At 33.0% G+C, this 11,813-nt stretch overlaps 1 protein-coding gene across 1 annotated transcript; it reads left to right on the forward strand.

Annotated features, from left to right (window-relative positions):
* The first annotated feature begins 1,453 nt into the window (after nucleotides 1–1,453).
* LOC107868760 lies at nucleotides 1,454–2,613 on the forward strand. The gene is made up of 2 exons (XM_016715409.2): nucleotides 1,454–2,036; nucleotides 2,207–2,613. The coding sequence occupies exons 1-2, from the start codon at nucleotides 1,454–1,456 to the stop codon at nucleotides 2,611–2,613; spliced, it is 990 nt and encodes a 329-aa protein (XP_016570895.2).
* Nucleotides 2,614–11,813: the final 9,200 nt, after the last annotated feature.

Consider the following 11,813-nt stretch of genomic DNA (forward strand, 5'->3'; position numbering starts at 1 on the left):
ATGGGACTGTAAATCTGTTGAAGGGATCTTGATTTCCCTAGTTACAATTTGTTGCTAGTATGCAATGCTCTTACTGAGTCGTTTAGTGTTGTAATGAAACTCCCACTAGATAGTCTCTCATTCAAGAATGGTCATATATAGACCTTCAAACTGTACTTTTTGTAATCTCCAAAAGCTGATAGTATTGAGATCACTCAGTATCAATCTAATATATGAGGAGGTAAAGTTTCATGTGCCCCTCCTTTATGTATTCTCTTTTCGGATATTAATATACATGGTAAGGGTCCTATGTCAAACCCTACATCACCATAGAAGGTTAAAGCCTAGGTGGATAGTTTAATTTTTTTTTAAAATATCTCTTTTCTGTTAATGAAAATGCGTTAATGACATTAATTTTAAGGCCTTAAATCTTTTAAGTCCGTTGGCATTTATTCCTCTTTGCTATAAATATGTTGCTTAGATTCTCATGGGAAAGGTAGAAAAATATAGAGCAATTCTATCTCTTCTTCTTTTATTTTGCTGGGTTTATCTTTTAATTCTTTTTAGATTTTGGCTCTTAGTTTATACAAGAAGAGCTTGTTGAATTCTAGGGATACACCTATACCAGGTGAAATATCCTTAATTCTTAAGGACAGTGTCACGCATTAAGCTATGAGAATTCCCTACAAATGATCGTGGTGAAGCACTTTCCGTAAAATTTCCAACAAAAGTTCCATTTAATAGTGAATCAGGTGTTGACTAATTCTTCAATAATGTGCAGAGTCTTGTTATGGTCCTGTTTTTTAGTATTAAGTGGAATTAAGTTTTACTAAGTCAATTTCTGTATTTTTTTCTATTCACTGTTTTAGCAAATTAGTGGGCACGTTGTTAGCAGTGTTTTACCCCTGCTTCACTACTATCTTTAGTTCCTATTTTTTTAGGTTTAGTGGTTAAATTGTAAGCCTATAAAATGGCACTAGGTCGTCTTGTTTTAGGCAGTTGAATTGAGAAGTAAAAAAATTAATACAAGTTTTTTTCTTTCTCATCAGTTTCTCTACTTCTTTTACTCTTCTTTCTTCCAACAATTTTTGGTATCAGAGCAGCCAGGTTTCTTCACCTGGGAGCCAGAGAGAGGGTTAGAAAGAGAGATTGTAAAATGTAAGAGGAAAATCCATCATCTTCAGATAAGAAAAAAATATCAGTGAACACCAATTCAAATTCTTAGCCTCTTCCAATCTTAAAAGGGGTGAATTATCAGTTTTGGAGTCTTAAGATGAAGACTCTTTTTAAGTCTCAAGAGCTATGGGAATTTTCAGACCCGGATGAAGGTCATGCACAACAGCTCCGGGAAAATTGTAGAAAGGATTCGAAGGCGCTGTTCCTGATTCAACAAGCCCTTCATGATGACATCTTCCCTAGAATTTCAGTAACGGAGACATCCAATGAAGCTTGAAAAATTTTGCAGCAGGAGTATATGGGAGATAAGAAGGTAATTATAGTTAAATTACAAACTTTACGTCGTGATTTTGAAACTTTAAGCATGAAAAAGGGTGAATCCATGCAAGACTATATGTCTCGAGTCTTTGCAATTATTAATCTGATAAAGTCTTATGGAGATAAAATTACTGATGTTGTAGCAAAGGTTTTGAGGTCTTTAACCAGTAAGTTTGAGCATGTGCTTGCTGCTATCGAAGAATCTAAGAACATATCTGACTATATGTTTAATGAATTAATAGGTTCTTTATTAGCTCATGAATATAGTCTAAATAGGTCTTATGAGAAGGTTGAAGAAAAAGCACTCCAGGCTAAAGAAGAGTCTTTTTCTTGCAAAGAAAAATCCTCAAATTTTCTTGGTAGAGGTAGAGGAAGAGGCAGATTTTGTGGCCGAGGTCGAGGCCGCAGCAGAGGTAGAGGACAATTTAGCGAGTCACGTCAGCCCAAGAGTGACTTGCAATGCTCGTATTGCAAGAAGTCTGGCCATACTGAAACATATTGTTGGGCCAAACAAAGAGATAAACAGAAGCATGCCAATCTCTCTAAGAAAGTTGAGGATGAAAGTAAGTTGTCATGGCTCATTTTCCAATTACTAATAATTCTGATGGTGTTTGGATTATTCATAGTGGATGCTCGAATCATATGTCTGGTACAAAGTATCTATTTAGATATCTTGATAAGTTGAGAAAAAGTAAAGTTTGACTCGGTGATGACAAACAAGTATGAATTGAAGGAAGGGGTACCATAGCCATTAAAATAGCGCAGGGTGATTCTAAACTTATCTATGATGTGCAATTTGTTCCTAGTTTGGCTTACAAGTTGCTAAGTGTTGGACAATTGATGGTTAATGGTTACTCTATTCTGTTTGATAATGATTCATGCATTGTTAGTGACAAGAAATCTGGTCAAACTGTTGCAATTGTGCCTATGACTCAGAACAATATGTTTCCCCTTAATGTTTCAAATATTATTAAAAATGTGTTAGTTGTTAAAAGTGTTAATGAAACTCAACTTTGGCATCTTCGATATGGTTATTTGAACATTAATAGGTTGAAATTGTTGACTAGAAAGAACATGGTGGTTGGTTTACCAAAAGTGGGTGGTCTTGAGTTATATGAAGGGTGCATATTTGGAAAATAAAGTAGAATCTTTCCTAGTAGGAAAATCTTGGAGGGCTAGTAGTTGTCTTGAGCTTGTACACGCTGACTTGTATGGGCCGATGAAAACTGAGTCATTAGGTGAGAGTCGGTACTTTCTTCTGTTTACTGATGAATATAGCTGTATGAGCTGGGATTACTTTCTCAAGTTCAAATCTAAAGAATTTGAGAATTTCAGGAAATTCAAGGCTCTCGTGGAGAAGTAATCAAGCTACAACATAAAAGTTCTTCGCACAGATCGATGTGGTGAATTTTTATCTAATAATTTTAATTTATTTAGTGATGAGAATGGAATTCGCAGTGAGATTTCAACACCGTACTCCATGCAGCAAAATGGAGTCGCCTAGCGGAAAAATCGTACAGTGGTTGAGATGGCCAGAAGCCTAATTAATGGAAGGGGACTTCCAGTTCACTTTTGGGGAGAAACAGTGGCTGCAGCTGTGTACCTCCTGAACATCTCTCCCACAAAAGTTGCTTTGGATCGAACTCCATATGAAGCATGGAAGGGACGGAAACCACAAGTAAGCCACTTGAAAGTCTTTGGTTGTATAGCTTATGCTTTGGTTAATATGTGTTCTAAACTAGATGAAAAATTAGAGAAATGCATTTTCATTGGTTATAGTCCTCAATCCAAATCATATAGACTCTATAATCCTACTAGTGGCAAAGTGATTATCAACAGGAATGTTGTTTTCAATGAAGAAGCAGCCTGGGAGTGGAATGGCGAGAAAAAAGATTTAGTAATCCATATTCCGGTCCAATCAGAAGGAGAGTATACTACGATTCTTGAATCTGCAGGTTTTGATCCTTCCCCTTCTTCCAGCAGTGATGCTAATCATTCTTCTTATGGAAGTAGCAGCAACAAGTAGGGGTGTACAGACCAAACCGTCAAGTCAAACCGAACCGATGAACCAAACCAATCCAAACCAAGAAAAAAAACCAACTTATGGTTTGGTTTGATTGGTTTGACGTTAGAAAAAAACCGGCCATTCTTGGTTTGGTTTGGTGTTAACAAAAAAAAAGTCAAACCGAACCCGAATCAAACCGACATAATATATATATCTATATCTATATCTATAATATATTAAAAGTGTGAAGACCCTTAAAAAAGTGATTTGAACTTTTTACCCTTCATTAAAACACTCTCATTTAGACAAAATCGTCTTTTTACTATTTTTTTTAAATTACAATTATACATAAATACTAATAATATATATTTTTAGAAAAATAAAAAATCATCATTATTAAAAGATTCGTAATTATAGTACTTTATGTTTGACAAATAAATACAATCATAAAAGCAAATATTATTTATATTTTTGGAAAAATTATAAATTATGTGTACTATTTTTAGTATTAAACGATGTAAAGCTGGACATTATTCGGCTGAATAAATCCTCCAGCCATTAAGTTACCAAAAGAAGGTTATCAGAACATGTGATACAAATTTTTTTTCTTTTTAATATTCATTTATGATACTTGAATTCACGTAAGTTGATCAAGTTTTATATAGGAAAAAGACAACTTGGAAATTTGGTTTTTAAAAATTTGCTTATAATTTATATTTTTGAAAAAATTATAAATTACGTGTATTGTTTTTTAGTTAAGGTAAACCAATTTTCTTTCCTTATTTTAATAGGAATGTGTGATAGCAGTATAATTTGTTTAGGTATAAAATTCCTGTAGTATTTTTAGTAAAGATAAATCATTTTTCCTTCCTTATCTCTAATATATCATAATTAGAATTCTAAAATAAATATATTACTCTACCTTATATTTATACGAAGAGATATTTATGAAGATTTTTACTTTTGTAAATTCGTCTTTAGATTAAAATACTATTCCTGGTTATATATTTATCTTTTTTTACTTCTACTATATTTTCTTAGTTTGTTTTCATTCAAGTCGCCCCTTTTGATTAGGTTTAATTGTATTGTTTTAATATCTCTATTAGTGTATTGTTTTGTGGTAGTTTACAGATCGTAAATGATAGTTTACATGTCGTAGATGAATGTTGATCAGTTTTAAAGAATTTTTGTGGGTAAAGATTAAGTTTAATTGTATTGTTTTGATATCTCTTTTATCATATTATTTTGTTATACTTTACACGTGGTAGATAAATATCGACTGACTTTGAAAAAAGTTTTTAGGTAAAGATTAAATTTAATTGTATTATTTTGATAGCTCTGATTTGAGAATTTTTTTTGTGTAAAAGTTAGGTTTAGATATATTGTTTCGATAGATGAATGTTCATCGACTTTGAGAATTATTTTTTTTTATAAATGTTAGATTTAATTGTATTGTTTTTATATCTCTATTACTATATTGTTTTGTTATAGTTTACAGGTGGTAGAAGAATGTCAATCGACTTTGAGAATTTTTTTTGGTAAAGGTTGAATTTAATTATTATACGCATCTTTATCAATTTAAACAAATACTAGATATTGGAGCCCATGCTAGCACGGGCCCAATGTGCTACTTTTTTATCTCAGTTTATATGACGCTGATGAAATATTTGAGAAAGTCAATCAAATTTGTTATATATAGTTTTAGCTATTTTAAGTTGATAATTATATTAGTATGATTTATGCGACTTTCAACTTAATTTTCAAGTAATATCCCTTTATCCTGATTAATATGACGTCGATAACTACTGTAATCTCTAATACTTTTTCGACGTTGTAATTTACTATTTTAAGTTGTTTGATATTGTAATTTATAATACTCTTTTTGTTCAAACTTTTGTGGTATTGATAGCGAATTTAGACTTTAAAAGTAATTTAAGTTTTAAATTATTGTAATTTATGATATTTCTTTCAGATTTCAATTTAAACAACACTGATATAATTTGGAGAGTAAACTAAATATCATGATTGAAATAGTGAAACCGGCACCTCTTAAATGACTCATAATAACTAATTAAAAGTGATATAAAAAAATTGCTATAAAAATACTTGTGAAATCTTTTAAGTGGACCTCACATAAGATGTTAAATTAATTTAAAACATCAGAAATTAATTTATCATTTTTTATTTTTATTTCATTATTTAAAAAAAATATTATCAATTTTTATACACATAGATAACTCATAATAGTTAATTATAGGTGATGTAGTAAAATTACAATTGAAACAGCTATGTCATAAATATTTATTTTACTTTATAAATGTCTATTTTATTTTTTAACTATTATTAAAATTTTAATACGTAAATATCATATAATAATTGATTAAGGACGCTATAGTAAAATCACGGAATAAGCAGGCAGTTGAAAGCAGGCATGTCGACCACTAGCTGTCTGCTTTCAGCTGCCCACTCATGCTTATATATATTATTAATTTTATTTAGTGTAACATTGGAATTCATTAAAGTGAGATACACGCGCAAAACGCGTACACCTAAACTAGCACATATATATATATATATATATATATATATATATATATATATACATACAATATTCAAACTTTTTTATACATAAAATATTAATTATAATCTACTTTTTAAATACTTTTTCAACTAGTTTTGGTAGCAACTGTTTGCAAAAATACAAAATACAACTTGCTATATTATGAAATTATGAAACTGTTGCTATGAAACTCATAATTAAGGGGATAAGTACGCTATTTCTGAATTTTGCCCAATATATATTTAGATTTGGGCCTTTAAGTTGTAATATTTTTTCATTAATTGCTAATTAAATAATCTAAAATTCAATATAAACTTAAAACCTAAACTTTTCACTCTTCATCTCACTTTTTAGTTTCAAGAGAGTTTTCCGCTCCTAATTTTTTCATAATTATGATTTTTCATTAGAAAATGAGTGAAAACATATTTGATCTAGTCTTTGATCACAATATAATTGTAAAAACTAAAGATTATAAAAAAAAACTGAAAAAAACCAAAAAAACTAAAAAAACCCCCAAAAAACAACTAAAACCTAAATCGAAAAAACTAATTTTATGTTGGTTTGATTTGGTTTATAGTTTTAATAAGCCGAAATGATTGTTTTTTTTTTTTTAATAAAAACTGAACCAACCCGACCTATGTACACCCCTAGCAACAAGTCTTAATCCAATAAGCTCCCATTTTCCATCTTCGGCATCATCCAGTGAAACGCCACCAATTAAGTTTCGGTCGCTGGAAGATATTTATGCATCTTGTAGATTTTCCTTGTTAGCTACTGAACCAACATGTTACGAAGAATCTGCAAAGCGACCTGAGTGGCAGAATGCAATGATTGAAGAGATCCAGTCCATTGAGAAAAAACAAACCTGGAAATAAGATACAATCATCTTGTCATCTTCGAAAGCAGAATACATGGCTACAACTTTCGTAGGCTGCCAAGCTAGCTGGTTAAGGAAATTGTTAGTGGATTTCCAACAAGAGCAGATTGGTCCAACTGAAATATGGCGTGACAACAGGAAGGCGATTGCTATGACAAAAAAATCCTACATTTCACAGTAGGACGAAGCACATCGACATCCGCTATCACTTCATTCGCGATCTAGTTACTGGTGGAATAATCTCATTGAAATTTTGTGGCACAAATGATCAGGTTGTTGATGTTCTTACGAAATCGCTTCCACGCAACAAGCATGACTTCTTCAGGCTATAAATGGGAGTATGTGATCTTGAAGAAAAGGGGAGTGTTGACTAATTCTTCAATAATGTGCAGAGTCTTGTTATGATCTTGTTTTCTAGTATTAAGTGGAATTAAGTTTTTCTAAGTCAATTTCTGTATTTTTTTTCTATTTACTATTTTAGCAAATTAGTGGGCACGTTGTTAGCAGTGTTTTACCCCTGCTTCACCACTATATTTAGTTCCTATTTTTTAGGTTTAGTTGTTGAGTTGTAAGCCTATAAAATGCCACTAGGTAGTCTTATTTTAGGCAGTTGAATTAAGAAGTAAAAAAATTGGTACGAGTTTTTTTCTTTCTCATCAGTTTCTCTGCTTCTTTTACTCTTCTTTCTTCCAACATCAGGAGTGGACCTACATTATTTTTTGGGGTGTTCCGGCACTCAGTAAACTCAACGCGGAATGTATAGTTAAATAGAAAATATACAAAAATAGATATAAAAGATATAAAAGCACCAACTAAAATAAAATTTTAGCTGGGTGCATTGACATTTAGATTGATCTTAAGGTTCTCCACTGGAAGAGGCATCCCAGGTTCGAACCTCGTTGAGACAATTTTTATTTTTTTCATCTTTTAAATTTTTTTAAGCACCCACAATCATTAAATCCTGGGTCCGTCACTGTATTGAAGAGATTGATCATAATAAGAGGTTACATTTATTATTTTAGAATTCGTTACAACACATTTTTATGAAGATAAATTACTAAACTAACTTGGCTAGCTTTTGGGGAGGCTTTATCCCCTCAAGAATGGTGTTTGCGGCTCTATTGAGCTGCTGCTGCTGAGCTGTACAATTAGTTTGCAACTAGCAGAATGTTAGAGTTTATCAAAGTTTGTTAGAGTGGTTATGTGCTAATCATGTGCAGCAGTTAAGATGGGTTAAGTCGGTGCTATACTTCTATATATAGAAGAGATAAGAGGTGCACTAGTTTAGTTTTCAAGTAAAGAGAGAAGACACAGTATAGGAACATGTAAACTCATGAGTTTTTTAGTGGATTTTTAGCTTCTACTTTTTTTCAATTCAGTGATAGTGTAGAAGTTATCATGATATCATAGCCAGCGATCGAGTGAAGAAGTGCTAGTAGTCGATTGGGATTTTCATTGATACTTTTTTAGCTACAACAATAGCGAGTGATCATAGAGAGGAAACTGCAATTGATCCGCAGACGGATCACAATCATCCTCTGCATCTATAGGAATATGATACTCTTGGTGTTTCCTTGATTTCGATAAAGCTCACAAGTCTAGAGAATTATAGAATATAGAGTAAATCTATGCGATTGGCACTGCTAGTCAAAAACACACTTGGATTTGTTGATGGCATATGTGCAAAGAGTTCGTATAAAGAAAACTTGGCGATTCGATGGGAGAGATGTGATGCAGTTGTGTTGTCTTGGATTAGTGCAGCTGTAGCACCAAAATTAATGACAAGCATCGTGTATGCATCAAGCTCAAAGAAGTTTTAGAGTAATTTCAAAGAGAGTTTTGATAAGTCCAATCTAACCAGAATTTTTTACCTGTGGAAAGAGATCAGTGTGATGACTCAAGGAACCGATTTTGTCATAGCTTATTACTCCAAAATGAGAGATTTGTGGGATGAGATAGATGTTATGGTGACTTCTCCTACTTGTTAATGTGTAGATTCAAGCTCGAATGTGAAACATGTGAAACAACAGAGATTGTTGCAGTTCTTAGTAGGGTTGAAGGAGAGTTATGCTCAAGTAAGGAGTTCTGTTTTGCTTAGTCCAACAGTTCCTAGTGTAAACCAAGTTTATTCAATGTCAATTCAGAAAGAAAGCCAATGGAAACTAGGTCTGGTTGAGGACAGAAATGGAACTCTAACAATGTTGGCTAACAAAAACCAGAACAACTCTAGTCAGCTATGCGTTTTTCAACCACAAAATCATACTTTCTAGGGAATGAAGTTACAAGGACAAAGCCTCCAAGGGAAGAGATCTGGCATCATTTATGAACATTGTGGGTATAAAGGTCATACAAAAGAGACTTGTTATAGAATTGTAGGTTTCCCTGCTGATTTCAAAAGTAAGAAGAAAATGTCCACAGATGAAAGAGTAATGCCTCATGCTCATACCTCTACAGCTGAAACATCAAGCTTAGAAAGGAATGAAGAAAGATCAGGATCAGATTCTCAAGTCTACTTTCCTAGTGGATATTTCACAAAAGAACAATATGATCAGGTTCTCAAAATGATGGTGCCTAAACCCACTGCTCATTGTGAGACTGATGTTGTAGTAGGTATGCATGTCTGTGATAATGCTGGTGGTAATACAGTTAAGTGGATCATTGATTTTGGAGCAACATATCATATAACCTATTGTAAACATATGTTGAGTGAATGTAGAATATTATCAGCATCACAAAATAATAAAGTGAAAGTGCCAACAAGAAGTAAAATTCAAGTAGAACACACTGGCAATACAATAATTTTAGGAAACTGCAAGCTGACTAATGTCCTCCATGTGCCAAATTTCAGATTCAATTTATTATCAGTGTCTAAACTGACTAAAGATCTGAATTGTATAGTGTCTTTTTATCCTGACATGTGTGTGATGTAGGCTCTCTCTACTGGAGAGGTGGTTGGGATTGGTAAGGAAGAAGAAGGGCTTTACATCTTAGGGCACAAAACACTATCAGTTGCTAGAAATGTTTTTCAAGGCAAGAAATTCACATAACAACGATTGTGGCATCTTAGATTGGGGCATCCATCTATGCAAGTGATGAAGCATATTTCTTTTTTAAAGAACCAAGTTGACATAAATGTTCCAGAAGACATTATGATTTGTCCTCTAGCTAAACAATGCAGACTCAAATTTCCCTGTAGTCTTACTAAGTCCAGTAGTATATTTTAGCTTGTTCATTTGGATGTTTGGGGACCTCACAAATATCCTACTTATGATAGAAAACACTATTTCTTAACTATAGTTGATGACTATAGTAGGTTTACATAGATTTCATTGTTATAATCTAAGAAAGAAGTCATAGTTGTGTTGAAAAGTTTTATAACCATTATTGGTAATCAGTTTGATTGTGGAATAAAAATTATCAGATCAGATAATAGAACTGAGTTTTTTAATAGTCATATGAATGATCTATTATCTTCTTTTGGTATTATACATCAAAGTAGTTTCCCATATACACCACAACAAAATGGTGTTGTTGAAATGAAACATAGATATATTTTAGAGATGGGAAGAGCATTGAAGTTGCAATCTTATGTTTCAAGTGGATTTTGGAGTGATTGTGTGCAAGCTGCAGTATATCTAATTAATAGATTGCCTACTGCAGTGTTGAATGGAAAATCACCTTATGAGTTATTATTTGGACATACTCGTAGATTGGATCACCTTAAGGTGTTTGGTTGCTTGCGTTTTGCTAGTGTATTACCTAGAGGTGACAAATTTGAGGCTAGAGCAAGGAAGGTTGTGTTGCTAGGTTTTTCTACTACACAAAAAGGATATAAATTGTATGATTTGGACAACAAAAGTTTTTTTGTTAGCAGAGATGATGTTACTTTTCAAGAAGAAGTATTTCCCTTCAAAGTTTTACAATCAACTGAGGATGCTTCTCCATTACTAGCTCCATTTTTGGACCTTTCACATTTGCAAGACCATGTTTTACCTATTCAGCAGCCAGTGCTGCAACCTTCAGACACACACTCTACAGGACCTGTTGTACCTTCACTCCATGATGGTGCCTTAGAGCCTGATTCTCTTGCTGAAGAAGAACCTCATAGGAATGATTCACATGAGGAAAATGTAGAGACTGATGTTCCATATGCTAAGGGACCTTTAGTACTTCCATATAATGAGGCAATTTTAGTACCACCAATATATGTAGATCCTATTGAGATTCAACAGACCACTGGGGTGTTAGGAAAACACATAGAACTAGCAAACCTCCTATATGGATCAAGGATTATGTTGTGCCTAAAAAATCTAGTCCTCATTCCATTACTAATCATGTCTGTTATAATAATATTATACAGGTTACAAGCTTATTTTCAAGCTTTCTCAGTTACTATAGAACCCACCTCATTTCATGAAGCCTCTCAAGACAAACTTTGGATTGATGCTGTACAATAGGAGATACAAGCTTTAGAAGACAACAACACATGGACTATAGTAGATCTACCTCCAGGAGAGAAGGCAATTGGCTTAAGATGGGTATACAAATTTAAGTACAAAGCTAACGGTGAGGTGGATAGATATAAAGCTAGACTGGTTGAAAAAGGTTACACTCAAAGAGAAGGTCTTGATTACCATGAAACCTTCTCCCCAGTTGCAAAGATGGTTACTATCAGAACAGTCCTCAGCCTAACAGCCTCTAATGATGGGATCTTTATCAAATGGATGTAAATAATGCTTTTTTGCAAGGAGATTTACATGAAGACATTTACATCGATCTCCCTCTTGGTTTTCAGTAAGCTGGAACATCTAATCTAAGGTTTGCAAACTTAGAAAGTCTTTGTATGGATTAAAGCAAGTATCCAGACAATGGAACATCAAGCTTACTGAGGCTCTTCT

This window comes from Capsicum annuum, chromosome 4 (genome assembly GCF_002878395.1).
Source record: "Capsicum annuum cultivar UCD-10X-F1 chromosome 4, UCD10Xv1.1, whole genome shotgun sequence".
Lineage (NCBI taxonomy): Eukaryota > Viridiplantae > Streptophyta > Magnoliopsida > Solanales > Solanaceae > Capsicum > Capsicum annuum.